General features: G+C 40.7%; 1 protein-coding gene across 6 annotated transcripts in view; it reads left to right on the top strand.

Annotated features, from left to right (window-relative positions):
* The first annotated feature begins 4600 nt into the window (after positions 1-4600).
* The window catches only part of NF1 (neurofibromin 1), a 143516-nt gene continuing 124825 nt past the window's right edge, over positions 4601-23291 (top strand). For 4 of the 6 annotated variants that reach the window (XM_090026303.1, XM_090026305.1, XM_090026307.1 and 1 more), the window contains exons 1-4: positions 4601-4809; positions 15120-15263; positions 18475-18558; positions 20831-21021. In XM_090026303.1, coding sequence (XP_089882429.1) covers positions 4750-4809; positions 15120-15263; positions 18475-18558; positions 20831-21021 — 479 coding nt within the window. In that variant the 5' untranslated portion in view covers positions 4601-4749. The remainder of the gene's footprint in view (positions 4810-15119; positions 15264-18474; positions 18559-20830; positions 21022-23291) is intronic. The other 2 variants (XM_090026304.1, XM_090026306.1) reach the window with 1 other exon arrangement.

Raw genomic sequence — 23291 nt, forward strand, 5'->3', positions numbered from 1 at the left:
AGACCCACAGACCTGGTTTCCCCATGTTATTGCTGCATGGCTGTTACATCAGAGGTAAGAATTCACAAACCCATACAATCATTCGTGCTATAGAGATAAATACCACCTCATTTTCAGCTGCCTGCATTATTTTATTTTATTTTTCTCCCACTGCTCTTCCACTTTGAGTCTTTGTTTCATATTTAGATAATGGCAAATTGAAAGATGCCCCTGTTTACTGACTGAACTGTAGATACCTTACCGTGTGTTTGATTCATCTAATGAACAATGCAGACCAGCATCGATTCTCAACTGCCTTTCAAATAATCTGGTGTTACTCCAGACGTACAATAGTGAAACTCAAAGCAGGAATAGGTCAGTGAATTTTGAGCTTGCTTTGTCTTTTTCTAAATATTTAATCCAATGTTATATGTGAAATTATACTGAGTTCACTCAGGAGACTAGGATAAGGACTTGCTTACTATTACATAGATGAGAGAGAAGCTTTTTGCTTGCTTGCTGTTTTCCAACTGTGTACCGTGGATCCTAATTCACATTAATGACTCACAGATCTGTTGCGCATTAGCAAGTAAGTGAACAAATAGGATTAGAAGGAAGTCAAGGGCAATGCACCACAAAACGCACTGTTCAATTACTTTGATGAGCATAGTTTCATTTTCATGGTACTTCAGAGCATATTAAATGTATGGTAGTGTAATACAATGATCACACCCTCAGTGGTTCCATGGTGCTGGATTGGGACCTTAAGTAGAAACCTTGTGGGTAAACAGAAGTAGTATGTACTTCATCAAAGTGATCTGGACTTGGGCGAAGGCTGAGATTAGACTCCCCGCTTACTTTCCTCCAGTTTGTGAGAATTGCCAGATTTATGAATTGGAAAAACAAGAATTAGAAGGATTTGCTCTATACGAGAAACTTCATCAACAAATCTGTTTCACGGCAATCCGTCTAAGCACAGTACCCTTCTAATGATTTTATCATCTATCCTCAAAAATAAATAATTTCCAAATACGGGCTGCAAAAATCTGGCCCTGTTAAAAAATAACATCTGTTATATTCTGCAGTTTGTCGCTGTGCACTTGTCACTTTTAAACCTTACATGCAAGGCTCAGCCAGACAACAGTTGGCGTCTTTATTTGCTTCATCAGAATTTTAACTTGGCTGTAATATGAAAAGACATTATTGGGTGTCTCTTGTCTTCCCAGAAGCAAAACAAATTAGCATGTACAAGATTTCATAGATTTCATAGACATTAGGGCTGGAAGGGACCTCAGGAGATCATCGAGTCCAGCCCCCTGCCCAAAGGGCAGGAAGTCAGCTGGGGTCATAGGATTTTTAAAGAAGGAGATTGAAAGTGGATGTTTGTACGGTTATCCACATATCCTACTTGCCTGAGTCGGAAAGAGTAAACAATTGGACCAGAACCATGAAGCTAGGCTTGGGAACACATTTTTCTATGCTACATGACGTGTTTTCAGTTTCCAAGGGTTCTCTAGTGAAGTACCAAAGTGGTTGTAGCCAACGTTAGCTATTTTAAAAGAATAATAAAGAAACAAGATAGATTAGTACACAGGAAATTCTTGCCTGTATATTAGACCATATGGTTGGTTGTAATAAAATATGGTAAAGGGAAGGCCTTGTGCTTTGGTAAAAAGGGCAATTGACTAGAAATAGAGGTGGCAGTTATGCAAAGTGGTCTTTCCACCTCCTTCATGGGTGTCTTGTGATCTTGAGTGGTTATGTAAGTCTGTTTATACATGTTCGTCTTTTTTTAAATGGACTGTGGGTCTGGTGGCATTAACTGCCCCCTCCTCCTCATTTTTAATGGCCGCTGCTTGGATGAACCTGAACTAATTTTGGATCAGGGCAATTGGACTGGTTGCAAGAGTTATGAAATGGATAGAGTCTCTAATCGCTCTGTGGCAGTTTTGATTTTTCTTTATTACCCAGTGGGCAGGTTGTGCCTATATTTAGACACAATGGATCACATTTTGATCTCTTTTACATCAGGGTAAATGCAGAGTAACATAATGACTTCCACAGAGTTAAACTAGATTTCCCTTAGCAAGGCAGAGAGTGAAATCTAACCTGTTGTCTTTAAGAGATCAGCGAACCTCCATTCTTTTGTACGTGGGAGTTTGTTAATGCATTGCTCCTCTTCTTGTCTCCTGCTTAGGTGGAGTTGGTCCTGAAGTCAATCCTTATTTCACGACAGCTTGCACATTAATTAAGAAGAACAAATATCTGTGTGAAAAGAGAATCTGTGAAGAGTATGACATTTAGGACCGATCTTCATTACCATGTTTTATACTGTATTAGTCCAAAAATCTCTTTTGTGATTTTGGTGCAATAACTAATGTGAGAGAAAAATTTGCTCCCAATGAGATTGTTCCCAATGAGACTTGTTACATAGCAAAATTAAATATGAGAATAAGCACCTTTTTCAGACAAAAACAAACTGAGGAAACCTCATGGCTTCCGATTTTAAGTCTAGAATGATCAATTATTGATCTGTAAAGACCTGGGATAGATTGGCCTGCAATAAAGTGTTTGTCATGTTATTTTGGATCATATTAATTCAGAAATATTTCCTGCTTCTATTGAAGTGGCAAATTATATGAAACTACACAGAATGAGAGTATGCACACAGATAACAATAGCCTCCTTACTTATTTAAAACAAAATGTGATGCATATGGATTCATTGCCCACTAATGAGAACACACAAGGCAGGAATCAAGGAGATCAGACAACAACAGTGGGTGAAATGTTGCTAAATATTTCATTGTTAGTTAAATATAAGGCAATCCGATACTACAGTAAGGGTGTCTACCTAAATACAAAAGGCGGTGTGATAGGATGTAATCCAGTGCGTAGAATCCTGTTACGTTGCTAGATTCAAAGAAAATCGGAGATATATATCATAAGCTTTCGTAAGCAGAGGGCTCACTTACAAAAGCTTATGCTATACATTGGATATAGTTAATCTACAAGGTGCAACTCTACCCTGTCGCCTACCTGGTTTCAGACAGCTAACCACCTCTCCAGGCTCAAAATGTTGCTTTCATTTTGAGAGGCGAATAATTTTCTCCATAGTGTCTTGTCTGGAGCTTTTAGGATTGTGTAAAGTAAAGTAAAGTATTTTACTGGAAAGCCCTTTTCCTGTAAAGCAAAGTATGCTACTGTAAAGCAATGTACTGTTTTGTAAAGCGAACTACGATCCCCCCTAACAAAACCTGTAGCTAGTAATTTTATGCATAAATGAAAACGTTAGAAAGTCCGTTTAAAGATACTTTAAACTGTTTCTCAGGGTGGCAGGGTACTTCAGTCCTCCCCTTATTCCCCCCCCCCCCCCCGCAAATCTTTGCAGGGGAACTTCAATCGAAGTTTATGCATGGCACAGGAAGGTTGCAGAGGGAAATAGAGCAGGATGTGTGTTTGCCTCTGTATTGCTCTTCAGGCGTGAAGTGAGAATAACTTTGCACAGGCAAAGCAACCCAAGGTTGCTTAGGTTCCTGCTGGCCTTTGCCAGAAGGTTGGCTGTGTAGGGAAGCTGGCTGAGAAGTTAGTTTGTTGTCACAGTCAGCTGCCCATGGAGGGAAGGATGAGCAGAAGGCCAGGATTTCTCCATTTCACCTTCCCAGCCAGGCATGGATGACTGGTGCTGCCTTAATCGGGTCGGGGGGGGGATGTGTCCCACCCCCACAGGGACCAGTCAGTGGCTAATCACTGCAGCTGCTTCCAGAAGCTCCACTCCTCGGCGTCGCAGTCCCCGGTCAGTCAGGGGTTGCACGTACACCCCTGTGCACACCCTATGCATCGCCACTGCAGCCAGGTCTTTGTGCTTGACCTCAGGTGCAACAAGAGGTCATGCCTCTTGAAGGCTCAGGACAAGTGTAGTGGCTTCTTAACCTGCCAGGGGAAATACTATGTATCTGTGTCCAAGAAGGCAGTTTTTCTGAACTGCCTTGTGGGAGAACTGTTCTTCTGGCGTAGCTCAGTACCCACCGAGGTGCAGCAGCTTTAAGCCCAGCTTATGGAAATGGGAGTATCCTCCCTTGTTTGCTCCAAGGGCTGTAAGCCTAAAGGGCAAGAAAAACTGTGGGGCATCCTAACCCCAAGCCTCCGGGCTTGGGCCTGCAAGGAGGATGCCTGGGAAAGGTTTTGGAAACATCTGAAGCTCCAGGTGCAGGTGGAGGATGTTTGCCAGTAGTAGGGCCACTTATTGGTCTAGACTCTGTTGGCTAATTTGGCCTGGGATACAAATTATAAAAAAACCCAAAAACCGTCCAGAACTGAAGCTCATGCCTGCAGCCAGGATAAGCAACCAAGGGAGAAGGCATGGAGGGGGCCCACAAGCTGAGTGTGAAGCAGTGAGGGATTCCCCCCACAGCCAGCAGGGCAGGGTAGCAAAGCATACTTACCCTCCCTCTCTCCTGGCAGCCCTCCCCCTTCAACCCCACTCTGCGCGCATGCGCAACCCTCCCGCCAGCGGCCCCGCCCTCCCGCCAGTTCGCGCACGCGCTCTCCGCGCCGCGCTGCCCTCGGCGCCTGCGCACAGCCCACCCGCTTCCCCCGCCGCGCATGCGCCGGCCGCGCGCCCGGCCGCAGCCTGGGTTGGTGGGGGCGGCGGGCTCCGGCTTCCGGCGGGTGTCATGGCGGCCGCGGGGCGCTGATGGCGGCGGGCAGCTGAGCCAGGCCCGCGCGGAGCCTGCCCCCCCACCCCCTCGCAGGCCGCCCGCGGCGGGACATGGCGGCCCACAAGCCGGTGGAGTGGGTGCAGGCCGTGGTCAACCGCTTCGACGAGCAGGTGGGGTCGGTCCCCCGGCCCCTTCTCTCCCGCTTCCCCCTTGTCCCGCTTCCCCCTCACGCCCAGGGCTGGGGCCCCTCTCCTTTGTCACATCAGTGGCCGGGCCGGGGTGGTGGTGTGCCTGGGCCTTGCTCTTGTCCCCTCCCCCCATCCTCCTCCTCCTCCTCTTCATCATCATTTTTGTGGATAATATCCATCCATTTCTTCCAAACGAGGAGCAGAGAGGCATCGGGTGACTGCCTTGGCGGCCCTGAGATTTGCTTCCGCCCCCTCCCCAAGATATATCATCTGCACGTAACGGGGGTGAGGTCGGTTGGCTGATTTTTGATTCGGCTCTTTTTTTGCTACGCTTTTGTGTCACGGAGGCCTAATGTGTCCCCTTCATCTTAAAAAAGGAAAGACGAGGTTGACTCTGGAGGGCAGGTTTGGTTTGTCCGCTCCGGCCCCAGGTAGAGCTGTGTGGCCTGCAGAAATAGGATGTCCTTGCTACTTTTTCAGTCAAAAAGTGATCAGCCCAGTTCACTTGGGGACAGAAAAGTTGAGCTTTTCTACCTGGATTGTTCGACAGTTCGCAAAGATGCTGTTTTTTTGATAACAGTGACACGTTTTTGAGCCTGTCTTTTGCTGGCTTATCTTGAATCGCAGAACATTTTTCCACCTGTCAGTTGAAAAGGACCAGCGGTGCTGGTTCTGCTCCCAGTAACGCCAGGAAATGTTTCTTTGTGTACTGGTGTGAGAAGGCCTTTGGCTTTGCCATCGGCTTTGTTGTTGGAATTGGGCTTGCCAGCATCTGGTAGGAGTTAAGCCCTTGAGCTTTTTAAATAGAAGTGTCTTCTTATATGCTTTATGGAATAATTAAGGGTCAATGCATAGGGAAGGAAGGGTCCTTTCCTGCTTTCAAAGAAACGAAGCCCTTTGGATTGCGAGTTACAGAGGAAATATTCAGTAAATACGATATTGATGATCCCAGCAGCCTGCTAGCTTGCACAATAGATGTTTTAGTAGCAGTACTGTGGTCCGTTCATTGAGTAATTCCTATCTATACTAACCAGAGTCGAGTCTCAGTGTTAAACCACTTAATGGGTCAAGCAGCGAGGAAGGGACTGTTGTACTTGTATTTTGAAACTTTTGTTACGTACTGAATTGGTCTTGTGTTCCACTTCATTTTATTTACTTCATCTTGCATTTGGAAGCTCTCATTGTATTTCCTCCCTTCTGCTGCGCCCACTCTTGAGAGCAGCCTTTATGGTGGGAAGGTGACTCTGGGATTCAGTTCAGAGCAAACCTGCCAGGTTATTCTGACACCCTTACGTGTTCTCCTAATGTACTACTTTTGAACGGGCATAATCTACTCCCCTAAACTGTTACTAAAATAGATGTGTGAATGATGAGCCAATAATGATGTAAAAGTGGGGAGCTATTTCCTTGTTGCATCGTTGACTGCAGTTTCAATTACTTTGACGCATGCTGTTACATTCCCCACTTCTCTTCTTTACTGGGCTGGTTATGCATTTTCACATTTCTCCGCTCGTAATGTCTGTACTCCTAAGGGCAGAACCATGGTGTGAGCCCTGAGGGAGCCGAGCTAGCAGTGCATGTAATACTGAGTATATTTCTCACCAAATTAAGAGGGGAAACAACTGTTTGCTGTTGCTTTTAGAAACAGAAAAGTATTTTGTCATTCACTTAGGTGGCATGGTTTAAAAAGTACCAAAATAGAATTGCTGAAGGTTATAGTTACTAGACAGTCTTTCTCTTTGTTTAGCCAAGTTTTTCAATTATTCTAAGGTGAAACAACAAGTTGAGTACGGGCTTATCTGTATTGAACAACAACGAACATTGGTGGGAGCCAGTTGCTCTTGGCTACTCTTGGTTTTTTTTGACAAGTTCTGCGTTAACTGGCATACCCTTTGTGCGTATGATTCTGTGCATTTACGTGGCCAGCAAATGTGGCTTTACATTGTAGCAAATGACATTTTCCCCATAATCCAAAATGTGACTTCCTGTCAAAAATGTTGCAACTAGCTGACAAGTTTTCCCGCAATCCAAAACGTCACTTCCTGGCAAAAATGTGACACTGTTAGTTACCCTGAGCACGATAATGGAAGTCCCTATTACTTGAATCATTTAAAATTTGGCTGCATTAAGTGCTCATAGATGCAAGGAAAAAGGGCCCCAGTCCTTTACAGTCAGTAGGATCTGCTGTGACCTCAGTCAGGAGTGTCAAAACTCATCTGATCTCATGGGTTGAAGTGCCTGCAGACTGGCCCCAAGTGGGCAGGTCTTGCAGTACCTGCCCCAGACTGGCCCTGCACAGGAACTGTGTGCAGTGAGTGTCCTGGACTGGCCCCATATGCAGCATGTGAGGCCACCCCATGAGGCATGTGGACCACTTCAAAACACATGGGCAGCAGCAGTGGCTGGATGATAGTGCTCCAAGGGCTGTATCTTTTGACACCTGTGGTACCTAAATGATTCTGTGATGCCCATTAAGGAAAGAAAATGTTTATGTGGCTTTCAGTCAAAGGGATGTTGTTACATTAATTAGGGTCCACATTTAAAAACATTTTTCTATAAAAATAATGATAAAAAAAATCACTAGTAACGTTACATTTAGCTTAAATTGAAATGCAAGGTTTTGTTTTAAAGCAAATTTCTTTCTGAAACATATGAAATTGGTTGGCAAGCCAAGAATCTGAGATTGAAGCTGGTTGTAAATAAAGAGAAACTGACTGTGATTTCACTTAGAATTTAAGAGGACTGCTTTCTTCATGCTAAGAGGAAACTCTTTATCAGAAGGCAGAAAGTCTGTGCACCTCTTAAAGGCCTTTGCCTGCCCCTACTAAAGGGCAGTGGACTCTGATCCAGCATCCAAGTCATGTCTTTGAACTAAAACCATGTACAAAACCAAACCGTGTGTTGCTGATTGTAAGACTGACAGATTCCCACAGGAACTAAGGACCGTCACATATCTTCCCACCTTCTGCTCCAAATACAAGGTGAACTAATTCAATCTTACCTCCTTTGACATGGGCATAGAGCAGCATACAGACTAAAAGAAGAAAACAAAACAGAAAAACTGAATGCTTCTAAAACAAAACCGTGCTGCAGGCTGTGTAGATAAATACACATTTGTTTACAATGTATGCCCTTAAGTTACGCTTTTTCTAGTGTTAGTAAGAAATGAACCAAATGGCCTATTTTCTGAAAGCAGTCTGAAATCCATCAATGTATTATAGTGCAAGAGTGTTTTGCTTCACCACGTGGTCTTAGGGCCTGATCCAGTATGTCTCCAGTCTATGGAATGACTCCAATTGACTTGGCTGAGGTTTGGTTCTGGCTCAGAAACCAACACCGACTGAAGGAAGGAAGGGTGCTTTATCTCTCTTCCTATTTCTGTTCAGAACACCCCATCTTCCAACTTGTTTTTCAGTGTCTCTCTCTGGCAAGGAAGTAAGCAGGTGGATCTGGATGCTTTTCAGGTTGGGTATTGTTAGCTTTGCACTGGAAGTTTTGTTTCCAGATCTCAGGGGTTTACCCTTGGATGAAGTATTTGGAGTTGAGTCTTGAATGTGCTGATTTCTATATAGTAGGCTGCTGAATTTTTTTAGGAGTTTCTTTGTTTTTCTCTATTGAACTGTCTGATCCTTTTGAAGGGAGTGAAGCACTCCTCTCTCTAGGGAGGGCATACACTTGTATGAGAATAATGTTATTTTTCTGAATGCTGAATATTTGTTTTCCTTCTGAAAAATTGTTTGGTTTTGTGGTTGAGAATTCAAATGTTTGTAGTTTAGAGCCTGTGGCAGGTTGTTTGGCCTGTTGAGTTTTAAATCTTTGACACTTAAGGGGTGACTTTTTCATCAGAAGTGTTAATGAACTTCATACAGGTCCCAGGAGCACTGAAAATAAAGACAATTTTTTGCTAAAGAGCATTCTTTTAGCTAAAGAGAACTAGGTTTACTTTGTGTTTATTGTAGTGGAAATGCCCTTGATTCTTTGTTTTACCTCTTTCAATGGGCAGAATGGGTTATTTTGCAAATGATCAAGTGCATTAGGGCTACCAGTTGCTAACCAATGTCCTGAACACTTTAGGAAAAGACTTCCTGCCTTTGTATATTCAAATTAGAGTAATTGGAGCGCATACTAATGTTTCTTTGCCACACTTAGGAAAGAGACTCATTTTTCTTAAATTATATCTACAAACTGTGGAAGAGTCATTTGACTGAGGTTTCAAAGGATAAAGGCACTTCAGTTATTGAAGGGATACCACTCCCAAAGACACTACAGTCTCTCCTACTGTTAGAAACCACACTACTTTCCACAGTGCAATACCTACATAATTCTGTTTAATGCCTCCGTTTCAGTCTGAAAGCCAGTTGTAGGATGTAACTATAGAGATCTTAAGTATGTGCGTTTTTTTTAAATGCTTTTTTCTGTTTTGTAAGTGCCAAAAATCTAATTCCTTGTTTTTCGCTATTAAATTACCTGGTCCTTTTGAAGGGGATGAAACACTCCTTTACATTAGGAAGACAGGTAAGAGTGACAGGATATAGGGAAAGTGTTGATTTTACTTTAAAGTTCAGTATGGCAGACCCTCTGGTTGATGACATGGTAGAGACAAAGTTGGCTGGATGGTCTGAGGCTACCAGACATCATTGCAGAGCAGTTAATAATTTATAGTGTAGTAATGCATAGAGCTTTCAATAAATTAACATGTACCATTTTGTAAGGATGTGGAGGAGGTTTTGAAATATTATTTTTAGGTTGCCGGTAGCTGACTGTTTGCTGTCAATTAATGAATCAAGCCCTTTTTTTTTTTTTTTTTTTTTTAAGCATATTTTTGTGAAGGGTTTTTAAACTCTTAGTTTTTTTTGAGGTCAGAGTTGGAAGAACTTCATATCACTTTGGCAACCAGTAAGGGGAATTCACTTCTCTTAGATAACTAATATGAGAAAAATCTATTGAAGGCTTAGTTTAGAGTAGATGGGTAAGTAGATGGCTACAGTTTATATGTTTTGATATTTTCTTGGTTCCATTCTCAAACGCTTTTCAAAATTCACATGTTGTGTTGTCTGCCTTTTAGAAATAGGAAGATGAAAAAAGGATTGAAATCTAATGTACCATCAGGGAGTTGTGCACTAGCTCCAGGGCTGGTCCAGATTGGGCCATGCTGGAGCCAGCACACAGGACTTACCTGGTAGGGTGCTGTGTACAGTGTGTACCCAATGCCAGCCCCCTTGCTGCGTGCAGTGTGTGGCTAATCCAGCTTGCACACAGGGTGCAGCATTTACTAGTCCCACTCAGGGGCTTCTGTTGCATAGCAGCTGGGGCTGGCATGGCATGCATGCTTCAATTGGAGCCCTGCTGGATCAGCTCTTGCTTTGGTGCTGGTGAGGGCCAAACTGGACCAGGGTTGGTCTGGAGGGGAGCTTCATGCAGTGTGCTCCTTGTGCCAACCCCTGTGCTGCAAGCAAGGGTCCAACCCACTCCTGGCCTGCAGCAAAAGCCCCAGAGCGGGGCCAGTGTGCACTGCATATGGCAACAGGGTCAGCATGGGGAGTATATCACACCCGGTGCCCCACCAGACTGGTCTTGTACCTTGGCTCCAGTACTGCCTGATCCAGCCTGCAGACTATCCCAGAGATCTTCACAGTTTGACACCCCCAGTATGGACTAATTAAATTACTGATATAATGATATGGTTAAATTAATCCAAAAACTCCTTATAAAGCACAGCTTCCCAAACTTGATCTCAGTGTGATGCCATTTCCTCAGCATGGCCTCTCAATCCCAACCCACAGCCTCCTACCCCCATGACCCCATCTGCTGATATTGTGACCCCATTTGGGGTTGTGACTCACGGTTTGGGAACTGCTGGTGCAGACCATCCCTCAGATTAAAACATAATAATGATGCTTCTTACACAGTTTTACTTCCCTCATTCAAATCAGTGAAGCCCGCTGCTGCATCAGCTCAGATTACTGTCTTCCTTTAGATTTATGACCTTCTGATCCTTTTCCATTTTGTTATTACTAGGTTAAAATGAGTCTTGAATTCATCTACTTTGTAGCCTAGAGGAGTACAGAACAGTGTATGTATTTATAGTTTTGGGATAGGGGGTGATTATTTGTGTATTGTCTTTTAACTTTTTTGTGATAGTAATTAAAATAAATGTAATGCAGGAATCCTATCCTTTTTAAATAAAATGTTTTAATTGTAGGCATTTTGTTTCGCTTATTCCTTCAATATCATATTGATATATATATTAGTGTTACGGTTATAGTTTTGTTGCTCTTTGCTCTTTTTCACAAGACTGCAGAGGAACAGCACCATCCCCTTATTTTGAATTGCATTCAAGGGTGTCACTAATAGGTTTATACAAAAACTTAATACAAGTGTCTGTGCGTATCCTATTTTTTAATGGTAGTATTAAGAGTAACACTGCTTTGAGGCATTGTTGCTACAGTGGCTCTTGTGGTAAGAAACTCCAAAAGATATATCATACATTGCCTCTTTAGTACAAAGGCATATAAAACCAGATCTGTGGCATGAAATATCTTTTGAACACTTTGAGACGCTTCTGAAATATTGTGTCATTTAGTAAGATGGGACTTTTCTGCTGTTTCCTGCAAATCTGGAAGTTCAAATAAAGATTGCCAATAACTCTAAGTTATTAATTAAGTGATCTACCTCACATTGATTGTGTTACCAAAAAAATTGGTCTTTACAAAATTAGTAACAACTTTTTTTTTTTTTTTTTAAATATTAGTACTTGTGTACTCAGGTCTTGTTTGTAGTTCTTCATGTCATCGACTTTATTGAGATGGCTGAGAATGAACATTCTGACAGTGGATGGAAAGATGAATATAAATTTAAATTAATTTTTTGCTTTGCTTATAATAGAATGCACAGGTAAAAGATATTGCTAACCTATCATTTCTTGCATGTTGTAAAAGTGATGACTTTGCAGTGTTGTCATTGTAAATTACATCAGTAATGATCAAGTGTTGTTTGTATGGTGGGGTTCAAGTTATCTTCCTAAGCACTTAAAGTTCATAAACTTGCGTACATTTGTAAGATTTTGCAGAACCTGGGCCTTTAACAAGCAGTACTTGCTTTACAAGGCTTAAAATGAAAACTTCTATGTTACATTTATTTTTCAATAAGAAATTAGGCAATGGTTCTACTTCTGCTTGGGATTTATCTTAGGATATGGCAGACTCATTTGGTGGTTGGTGGGGTTTTTTTTGTAGTTACTCCATATTGGCAACATTATAACCAACAGCAAAATTTGACCTAATGAGAACTTTCCTATTTTAATCCTTTGCTTGAGGTAATTCATGTTTTTTTTTAATTAATTTGTTTGTACGAGTTCTGCAAAATAAGTATCTTTCTAATGCTGGACAAAATGCAGTCAGCTAAGAGTACCAGCATAATAAAGAGTCAGTTTTTTAATAGGAGGAATCACTCCAAAATCAATATTCACTTAAAGTATTCATGAGTCAGAAACATTTTTTTGGTCACTTCCAGTGTTTAAAATGTGACCATCTCTTTTGGAAGGGGGAATCTATATTAAATTGATTTTAATGCAGATTCTAATTGTCAGGTAACTTGAGACTCCTGTAAAATAGTTGCGCTGAAAAATGAACATACAAAATAGCATTCTTATATTTTTACAGGTTGCTATATGCATATTCATGTTAGAGTTACCATACAGTCATTTTTTGTCAGATTTTGTTAATGTGAGAAAGTAGCTGCGTATACCTGAATTCCCATGTGAGCAGGATTTAGTTCTGGGTTACGGAAATGAAACAAACACACACATACAAAAAAGCTTAACCAGCTTTGGAAATTGTAGTCTCACAGTTAGCTTTGGGAGGTGGGAGTGAGAAACAGTTGCACAGAAAAGAGGAATTTCTCTGCACCAGGCAGTTCAATATTCTTCATTTTCCTTTATGCCTGCTTAGTCTCTGCTGGCATTCAGACCCCGAGAACTACAATGACATCTGCTATCAAGTCAGGCTGTGGTACAGCTGTTGAACAGTTATTCCAAAAAAAAAAAGTCTGCAGTACAATTCTGGGTCAGGATCACTGGACAGGATAGCCATAACCTTCATGGCCAAGTTCCTTTGGATTTAAAAACAGTTTTTGATGGCTGGCTCAGGTCAATCTCATTATAACTGTATTAAAAGGAAGTTTATACATTTTAATATAATAAACTAAGTGTTAAGATGCTACAGCTTTTCATTAAAAGCTGACCCCAAACCTTTAGTGCTTCCTGGTGATTTAAGCACATGTAAACTGCTTGGACTTTTCCCTTTAGCTGCTCTTAAATTCTGTGGGTTTTCTTAAGGAGAGTGGGCTTCCAGTTCAAATAATCTTTCAGTGCATCTCTTTGAACCATCGATGTGTTTTCAGGATATAAGTTTACAGAATGTTCTAGTGGGATCTAGTTAAAACCAGAAGAAAGTAACACTTTAAATATTTGACATTTTTGTAATTAGTGATCCTTAGGGCCTGCTCAAAACCTAAATAGTGCGTGTGATTTGTAAACACAGATGATGTGCTGATTGCGTTCTTGTTTCCCTAATCTGTTGACTCTTTTTAAAACATAAAGCGAATTTCAACAAAGGCCTTCTTTCCACATTTTAATGTGGTCTCATGGCTTGTAACCAACTGACTCTGGTAAACTGCACACAAGGGAAATGATTGGGCTGTGACCTTAGAAGAATTTACTGAGTGCAGCTTGAAACAAAGTGTCTAGTGTTCACAGAGTAGGATTAATATGTTTTGTCAAATTGCTCCAAGTCTTATCTTTGGTGGAATAGTTGCCTCTGAAGTCTAACTTTTGCTACTTGATGTAAAAGATCCTTCTTGACGGTCTTCTTTCTGCATCAAGCTGGGAGAAATTTTAGAAAGATTTATTTTGTTGAATGTATTGTCACAAAATGTAACTTTCATTAATCTACATATCAGGCATGCAGAGAAGATGGGAGAAAACAGATGTATCTTGCAACTGAGCACCTGAATTGAATCATTCACAGAATATAGGCATTGATAAGTTGAATTGCAATGTATATAGAAGTGAAATGCCCTTTGAGCCCTCATCACAGAAATACTCACTGACAGGCTTTTGGGACCGATACTGTGTCTTTGTATGACTTTGTGCCTAGCTCAGTGAAGCTCCAGATTGGAGTCTAAGAGTGCTACTGAAGTACAAATAGGACTTACATTTTGTAACAAGAATAATTAAGGGTAAAACGTATAACTGGCAACAAACATTGCAAAAAAATCCCTCTTCAATAGCTGTGTAGCATATGAAGGTTAGCAATGGTTTTTTAGGGGTAAATTCAGCTCCTGAGGATCTAAAGTTGGTTTTTATTGCTTGTTTGTTTTTCATACTTGGTTTGAGAGGAACAGTTGTTTCAAGAATAGTGCTGAAAATTATGTAACATTTTTAGATTGCACTATTTCAGCGACACTGCTGAAACTTTTTGGACTTAGGAACTCTCTTTCATGCTCTCCATCGTACTATAGAGCCTCTCATTTTATCACCCATGCTTGGCTTTTGGTGTTGATATTTCATTAGCAGTGAGAGGGCCCAGTGAAGAAGAATCCCAGGTTTTTGGGCTAGGTGCTATGCAGGCACACACCTAGTTTTCCATTACCTTTCCCTTCCCAACAGTTGGGATTGTCACTTCTAATACCAACAGCTTTAGCAGCTGTCGGTTACCTGTTAATATTTACTGTACACCCTACATTTCAACTTGTGTGGAGGCTTGAAATGCACGGTCTGTCCACTGACTCATAATTGTCTTCATGGGCAATTGCTTTTCATGTTTCTTGTTCCTCCTCTAAGACTTCAAATTCTATTTTCATGGTAGAGTTCGAGTGCTGTTGTAGCTGCGATGGTCGAGGAAATGCGTGAGGTGAGGATTGTGGGTGACACCTATTACCGAACTGACTGCATGGTTGGACTAGACGTAGACAAGCTGTCCAGTGCAGTGCTTTTGAATGAAGAAGAATGCACTGCATCCTTTTTATTATTATGAATGATTGTTTCTAAATGGAAACATTCTGTAGGACTGCGGTTACTTATTCATTTGGTTTGCATGTCACAATAAGAGATTCCTTAGCAGACAGACAGAGGAAGTAAAACGTTCTTATATAAAAGTAAGATACCGTGCTAACTTACTGTAAGGTTGCCTTTTTTAGAATCCTTTAAAGTTTTCTCTGCTGCTTTTCTCCTGTAAAAATGTCAATCTCTATCTTGCTGTACAGATATTAATAATACTCCTTTTTATTTGCAGCTTCCAATAAAAGCTGGCCAACAGAATACCCACACCAGAGTCAGCACAGAACATAACAAGGAATGCCTCATAAACATTTCCAAGTACAAGTTTTCCCTGGTCATAAGTGGTCTCACTAATATCTTAAAAAATGTTAATAATATGGTAAGTTCTTTTTGTTTTTGTTTGGATTTATCAAAACCCTTGGAATGTCTGGTCTGAAATATGAGTCAAATTGCTGCTACGTGTTGTGCAGTCAATCGGTTCTGGGTCCCTTCCAGTTTCTCAACTTTAACTGCAGTAAAACTTACCAACAGAATTGAAAGTAGTAATATACATATTGCATGTGAGGATGATGAGCTAGATATGGCAACAGAGTCTGAGAGAAGAATGGTAGTGATATTATATTCATTAGGACCTTTTTGGTTATCCATTGAGATAATGGATGATAAAGGATATATTACTATTTGAGAGGTACAACTCAGCATGTTGCACTACCCTGTGTTTGTAAGCAGTATGTGGACATGCACTCTCCAAATCATTGGAACATGTAGTGTAAATAATACTTGGTCAGTGAGAACTGGTTCTCTTCAATATGCCAGCTAACTGAAAAAGCACCCCAATAACATTGGGAGAGGAGAAGGACAGTTGCTCAAAGCTAGTGAGAACCTGGCAAGATGGGAGCTTTTCTGTTCACTCTTGTCAGAAACAGCATCTAAAACTTGGACGTAAGTCTCTTTAGTTCCTGCTCACATGTTCTGGCATAAGCATTTCCTGCAGTCAATTGCAGGTGGCATTGTCATCAGTTACACCCCCCCAAAAAAGAGCTAAAGAAATTTATCGGTTAAGAACCATTAAGGAAAAGGTTTGGGGTTGTCTAATAGTAGCACTAAAGAGTGAATCTCTTGAGCTCACCGCTTACAGGACAGTAGAAAAGAAAAACAAGTGAAGATGAGAGTGGAGTATATCCTCCACAGTTTATCTTGTGTTGTTGACATTTGATTTCGCTCAGTTGCATAGAGGCACGGATGCTAGGGTCGGAAGGGACCTCAACAGATTATTGAGTCCGATCCCCTGCCTGGCTAGGAAAGAATGCTGGAGTCAGATGACTCCAGCCAGATGCCTATCCAGCCTTCTCTTAAAGACCCCCAAGGTAGGGGAGAGCACCACTTCTTTTGGAAGCCCATTCCAAATTTTGGCCACCCTTACCATGAAGAAGTTTTTTCTGATGTTTAGCCTAAACCTGCTGTCAGTTTGTGACCATTGTTCCTTGTTATCCCAAGAGGAGCCCTGGCAAACAGAGCATTTCCAATACCTTGCTGCATCCCCCTAATGAAGTCAGTCACTGATGAAGACACTGAAGAGTATGGGTTCATGGACCAAGCCATGTGGGACCCCAGGTTGTTCTTGGTTGGGTCAGGGATCTCATTAATGTTGAATTCTTGAGGGCAACAAGTTGGAGTAAAAGAGTGGGAGAAAGAGGTTCCAAAGGACCTCCCTTCCAATTTCCAGAAACATATTCTTAAATGCCAAGGTTTAACATTACATGAATGGTCTCCATCGATGCTCAGTTTGTCTGAGGAGCAACAAAATGCACAGTAAATTCACTTCCAAAATAAATCCGCTAGAGCATTATTGAATCCCCTTGTTCATTAATATTAACAATGGAAGTATCTTTGATGGTGCCTGATACCAGAGGAAGGAAGGGAAGAAAAAACTAGTGGTAAAAGTATTAATTATGGTCAAAAGTGTTTCTTCGAGGAAAAATAAAAACTGCCTTTTTGCTGGCCAAATGTGGAGTTTGAGGAGCCTTTTAAGAGGAGAAGGATGAAATAAAACACCTTTCATGGGGGAATACATTCCAGATACTAGGAATCATCATCATAAAGTTGATTGCTTGCTAACTGTCACTGCTTGGGTGGATTTGCAAAAAGGCAGGTGATAATGCCAGCTTGCATACTTGTTAGAAAGAGATAGAAAGGGCAGCAAAAGCTTGCAGTGTTAAAGGCCATAGAAACTAATGGGGCCAGCAAATAAATCAGCTGCCCACTCTACATATTAGTAATGTGCGGAAGATAAAAATTTTCCATAATTTACCTAAGTTAGCTCAAATCAGCGAATGAAAACATGCTGCTTTGCAGTGAGTGAACAGTAAGCAACCTAAAATCCTGCCTGTTATCTTCATTCAGAGGGAATTATAATTAACCCTCCTGGGCATGAGGAAATGTTTTGATGTTTGAGGTTATTGTAGGATAAACTAGGGTGCAAACTATAGACCTAAAAGATAAATTTTTGTACTGTTTGTGTAGCTTTTCAGGGAAACGGCATAACTGAATTTATTAACCCAAGCTGATGCTAAATGAATCCTTCCTGAAAGTCCTTACTTGCCTTAAAGCACAGGCAGGAAGAAATGTGTCTCCTCATCAGTGTCCTATGTCAAACAGCAAGGATTGGGCTTTTCCATGATTAAAGAAGAGATGCCAGCTCATTCAGCAGATAATACTTTTCAAGGTTTCCTCCATCAGAGTCAGGAAACTCCAGCAGACTGTAGTGTCATCGTAGTCCAGATTTAGAAAAAAGATCTAGTTAGAAGACCTTGTTCTCTCCAAAATTCTATAGCTATTTGAACTAACCTTTCAGGCAACTTTAAATATAACATGAGAGTGTGGTGTTCTAGCTACAGACAATGGTACCAGTTGTATTTTTGGGTATCCTTTCTCTGCTTTGTTCTTCTGTTCCAGTCCAAATATTGACATAATTGGCCATGGGAGCTGGTAGTGAAATCAGATGCTAGGGTAAATACCTGACAAATGGAGTCTTGTGTCCCAGATTTAAAATGCAGCATCTGCTTTTAGGTTCTAGTATTATGTGAACTTTTTCCTGTGGGTCTGTGCTAAATTTTGCAGCAGTTGCACCATTGAGAAGCTACAGATTTGTGGAAGCTCAGTTGTGTTAGGTGACATTAGCAGTGAAGTAAAGCACTGAAGAAATGAAGAGATGAACAGTATTAGGTACTGGATTAACTTCCAGAGAAGTGTAGCCTTTGTTGTTTGGCTGGATTTTGGGTTCATGAAAGTGAGGGGCTGGCTGGGCTCCCCACTTCAATTGCTAGTTCACCTCCAGGCATGCTGTTCTATGGTTCTCTTGGTGCAATACAAGTTAATCATGTCAAAACTGTTGTGATACTTTTGGGCAGCAGTAAGGTATAGCTGTTAATTTCCTTTTGTTTGTCCTGTTTCCAAGTTTGTACCCAGAGCTCTGAAGGTTGATTGGCTAGGACATAAACCTATTGTGCTACCTAACCCCCACCTACCTCTAATTTTTAGCATAATCTACACGTTATACATCTGAGCTAAATCTGCATCTTTTCTTCTAGAGGATATTTGGAGAAGCTGCTGAAAAGAATTTATATCTCTCTCAGCTGATTATATTGGATACACTGGAAAAATGTCTTGCAGGGGTGAGTTGTCATTAACCCTAAGTTTGTAAATCCGACGTAAACAGAAAGCGGAAGTCATACATAGGGTTGTGTGCTAGCTGCTACTAAAATTGGAAGCAATTTATGTCACATAACAGGATAGCTATTAATGTTAGGGAAAAAAACTCCTGTGCATTGAAACATTAGTGCAAGTGATAAAATAAGAATGAATTATAAAATGTTTTGTCTCCTTCCTAATATGTAGTAGGTAACTATGATTAAAAATGTCTCAATGTTCAACTTAAGGAGCCCAAAAAGCTTTCAAGACTGGCCTGCCCTCTGCTTCCTCCTCTTGCAGAACTCTTAATGCTACTGCTTTTTTCTCTGTGGCAATTCATATGAAAAATTAGTAGCAAACAGCTCAACTCAAACCAACTGTTGTGTTCATAAGAGACAGACTTTGGTGTAGAAACAGATCCTAGTGCGAAGTTTCTACTGGATCTGTGTATGTGGAAAGTTTCTAAGTAGGTTAACCAACAAAATAATAAAATCCTTTCATGTCACAATTCAGACAGTATAAAAAAATTAAAGGGTAGCTTTACAATCAGTGTAGAGTAGTACATGGATTAAATGAAAATAAAAATCCTTATTAAAGTTTATGGAAGCCCACTTTTCTTAAATGAGGCAGAGGTTTCTTGCAACTTTCATTTGTTGATGTAATTTTATTTTGGTTTGTGTAACTGTATACACAGACAGAAACCTTTGCTATCACCATACTAAAGATTACTTTTGCAGGTGTTTCCTAGTTTACATTAGTTAACCTTGTACAAACTTCCAGTGGGAGTCCAGTCTTGAGGTTTCCACAGAAACTTTCCTATGTCATTCAAATCTGTGCTGAGAGGCACTTTGCTTTTACCTTTGGGATATAAACAGTTGTACAGTTCTTTCTGCAAAGTTGTATAATTGCAAAGACAAACTTTAGCTTGGGTGAAATCTTTGAGTTTCTACTTTATTCCTTTAACCAGAAAGGGATTGCTTTTGAACTCAGGATGGATGGATGTAATGAAATCATGTAAGCTTGCAATTCTGTTGTGCCGGCTTTAAAAGATCTTTCACTTTAAACACACTAGGATTTGATTTGTCAATGTAGTAAGTACTTTTATTCAACGTAAATGCTCTGTTTCAAATGCATGAACAATGAGATGTAGGTAAATGCACATCACAGAGTAGGTTTCAACTTTAAGTCCATAATGTATTGTTCTTTACTTTTCTTCCTGTAATGTTTTGTGCTTTAGACTTGTCAAACTTTCCTGAATTCTTTTCTTTAAAGGGTACACATGCCAAAATCCAAACTTTTGGAAACCCCAGTGTTCTTCATGTACATGATGACATTTCTTTTAATAGCTTAAAATTGTACTGTGCTTCTCGCTTTGTCAGTTCAAATAAGCAGTTTGAGTCAGTATACATTTAATAAGATGGAACCAAAGTTGTATATAAAGAGAGTTGTGTTCTGTGATGTCTTCAGACATTTCTTGCTTAATGTTTCACCAAGTTCTCATGGCAACAAGACTCAGGTCAACCGAGTGGGAGTGGCTGCAACTTCCCAATTCCCTATTGTAAATTCATTGGTAGAATTTTAGAAAGCTTTAAATACTGACCCTTCTGTCAAGACTGGTTCTTAGTAGAGCAAAGTTGCACTTCACATTCTTTGTAAAATAGTTTCCTTGTCTCATACTGTGCAGATTGGGAAAAAGGATTTTCTCCTACAGGAAGGTCTAGCCATCCTTCTTCTTGTCTGGATTCATACTGTGAGTCAGTAGGGGAGCACCCTCTTTTCTGTCTACTCTTCTCTCCCTACTTGGAGAGATGGAGCAGCCAAAAAACTGAGAGAGTACTTGGGGTGGGCGAGGTTGGGTGGAGGAAGGGGTTAGGTTTTCATCTTATCCTCATTAGCTGAGCAAGGATCACTCAGCTGCCCTTCTCCTGTGTTATGCAGGTTGAAGTGGCCTTGGGGACCATTTCAGTCCTGTTAAGCATCCAGAGGCTGAACCCTCTCTCTACAGAGGGAGTTGATCCTTTGAAGCATTCAGATTTTTTGCTTGAAAAATTTTTGATAATCCAGTCAATACTTAATGGTACTAAGCAACTAACTGGGACTTACAGCTTCTAGAAACATACCTGCAAAGGTAAAGTAGTGTGTATAAAGCAAGAGGTTCAGATTTTTCCCTTCAATGGGAGTGAATAGATAACATTTCTGCATGTAAAGCTGCAAAATGGAGTTTCAGGAAATCTTAACAAGATGTTTCTAATTTAGCAACCAAAGGACACCATGCGGCTAGATGAGACGATGCTGGTCAAACAGTTGCTGCCAGAAATATGCCACTTTATCCACACCTTCCGTGAAGGAAACCAACACGCAGCCGAGCTTCGCAATTCTGCCTCTGGGGTTCTTTTCTCTCTCAGCTGCAATAACTTTAATGCTGTCTTTAGCCGCATTTCCACCAGGTGAGTGCGTGGATGGTATCGCTTATGCAGTGGGTTAGAAATTTATCAGCTACTATAAGAATTGCTTGGATTTAATCCACGGAGTTGAAAATAAAGCTCTGCCTTGAACTGCAGGTTTTCTGATCTGGAAAATATTAAAAGTCTTTTAAATGCTAGTGGGGTATTTGTGTTTAACAAGAATGTTAATTGTCTGAATAAAATTCCTTTCTTATTCCAGAACTTTGCTTAACTTCCAACTGATAAAAAGTTACCTTATAGCTGATTTTCTGCATGCTAGATTAATTTATTTTTAGACACAGAACCTCAGAGAAATAGGCCTGGAAGGGACCTCAGGAGGTCATTTTGTCTAAGCCTCTTGAAGACGGGAACATTTCTGCCTAAAATGTCTTAGTCAAGTGTTTGTCTAATCTTGCACTTAAAACTTTCGGTGATGGGGACTCCACATCTCCAGGCAATCTGTTCCAGCGCTTAATCGCCTTCATGGTTAGACATTTCTTCCTGATATCCTAATACATATCCCTTGTAATTTAAGCCACTTCTTATTGTCTCCTGTGGACATGGGAAATACTTGATTACCATCCTCTTTGTAACAGCCATTTTGGTTCATGAAGATTGTTATCAAATCACATTCAGTTTTTTCTTCTTTAGACTTAAATAATCCCAGTTCTTCCAATCTGTCCTTGTATGTATTCTAGATCTCTAATTTTTGGTTCCCTTCCTCTGCCCTTTTTACAAGTTATCCTTAGCGCTGGTGCCTTTGTCCTTTGCAAGCCCATGAAAGTTGCCTAGTAAACTTTTATTGAGGCAGTGGTTTTAGGTACTTTTGAAACTTGTATGAAATGGCTTAACGCTTACCTGTGTAGGATGATTATAACTAGGAAGAGGTCTGTTAAAATTGGATCCTGTGCTACCTTGCTCGTGTTGGACAGCAACAAATGTGCCAGTCTGAGCTATTTCGATACAGTCTACTTGAAATAAGAAATTGTGCACCCTATATAATTAGACCTTCCAGAACATTTGAAAGCAGGTGCATTCCCATTTCAGAAAACTAACTAGGTAAACATTTAATTCACTGAAATCTCATTTTTTCCTCAAATGTGAAAGGGTTTTAATAGCCTTAGTTTTAAGGACCTGGACTTGGCATTCAGCATGGAGGATGTGGTTTTTGCTAAGTGAGTGGATTACATTCAATTTCTTTTGCAGTAGGAAATAATTCTTCCCATGTATTACACAGGCAACAGTTAACCTAGTCTTGCATATAGTTCTTTAATCTGCATTTGTTCATACATCTGCGCTATAGTTTAGAGGTTGTGCTCTGAAAGCTTTTTTTTTTTTTTTTTTACTCCTTGCTTGGTTTTGAAATTGAAGCTTAGCTGGACTTCACTTTTTTTCCCCACACAGTCCTGTCTTTCACTTCAACCTGGCTGGTACAGAAATGGTTAAACATTTGGCCAATTGTTGCTGATCTCCACAGGGGTCAGCCTGCCAACAGTTAACATTGCTGATCTTTTGACCCGTGCTTCCTGTTTAGGCATATTTCTAGGCCTTGTACAGCAGCTGGGGGATTTTTGGCATGTAAAGCACATCATCAGGGACCTTCTCATTCCCAGCGTGGGCTGTTAAATTTTCCCCATATTGATGAAATGAAGACTGCTTTTGTGTGTAGTGCTAGAAATCGCATATCATGTCAAATACACATCTGTAGCTTTGGAACAGACTGTGGCCATACTTAACGTGCAGGAACATATGATTTAGTTATTAGGACTTTGTGATCTGGGACGGTGTTTAGTAAGTCATCATCGAAAAACGAGGGAAGAAATTTACCAACTTATCATTGTGCTTAAACTGATGTGATTAAAACAAATTGAGTTTCACTAGGGACAAGAAAACCTGGCCCTCCTTTTAGTTGAAGAGGGCTGCTACAGGTCCCTTAGGACCCAGTGAGTGCTGGTGATTATTGTCCAGATGTTCTAGCTCAAGTATAAAGCAACATATTTGCTCTTCAGGGATGTTGGCCTAAAGGCTCCATCAGCCAGGAAGGTTGGTACTTTTAGGTGAAAGGCAATATTGATTGCATCTATAGCACAGTAAATAGCTAGAGGACATACGGTAAAATGGTTTGTAAATATACATATCAACAGATGGTGTTGGAAGCTGGCTAATAGCTTGGAGTGTTGAGCATGTAATCTCTGAAACAATTTTTTCTAAGGCAATGAAAGGAAAATATTGTATGAATTAACTTTTTTATTATCCAAGTTTTACTTTCAATT

The sequence above is a fragment of the Crocodylus siamensis genome, chromosome 13 (genome assembly GCF_052110815.1).
Source record: "Crocodylus siamensis isolate JL-2025a chromosome 13, ASM5211081v1, whole genome shotgun sequence".
Lineage (NCBI taxonomy): Eukaryota > Metazoa > Chordata > Crocodylia > Crocodylidae > Crocodylus > Crocodylus siamensis.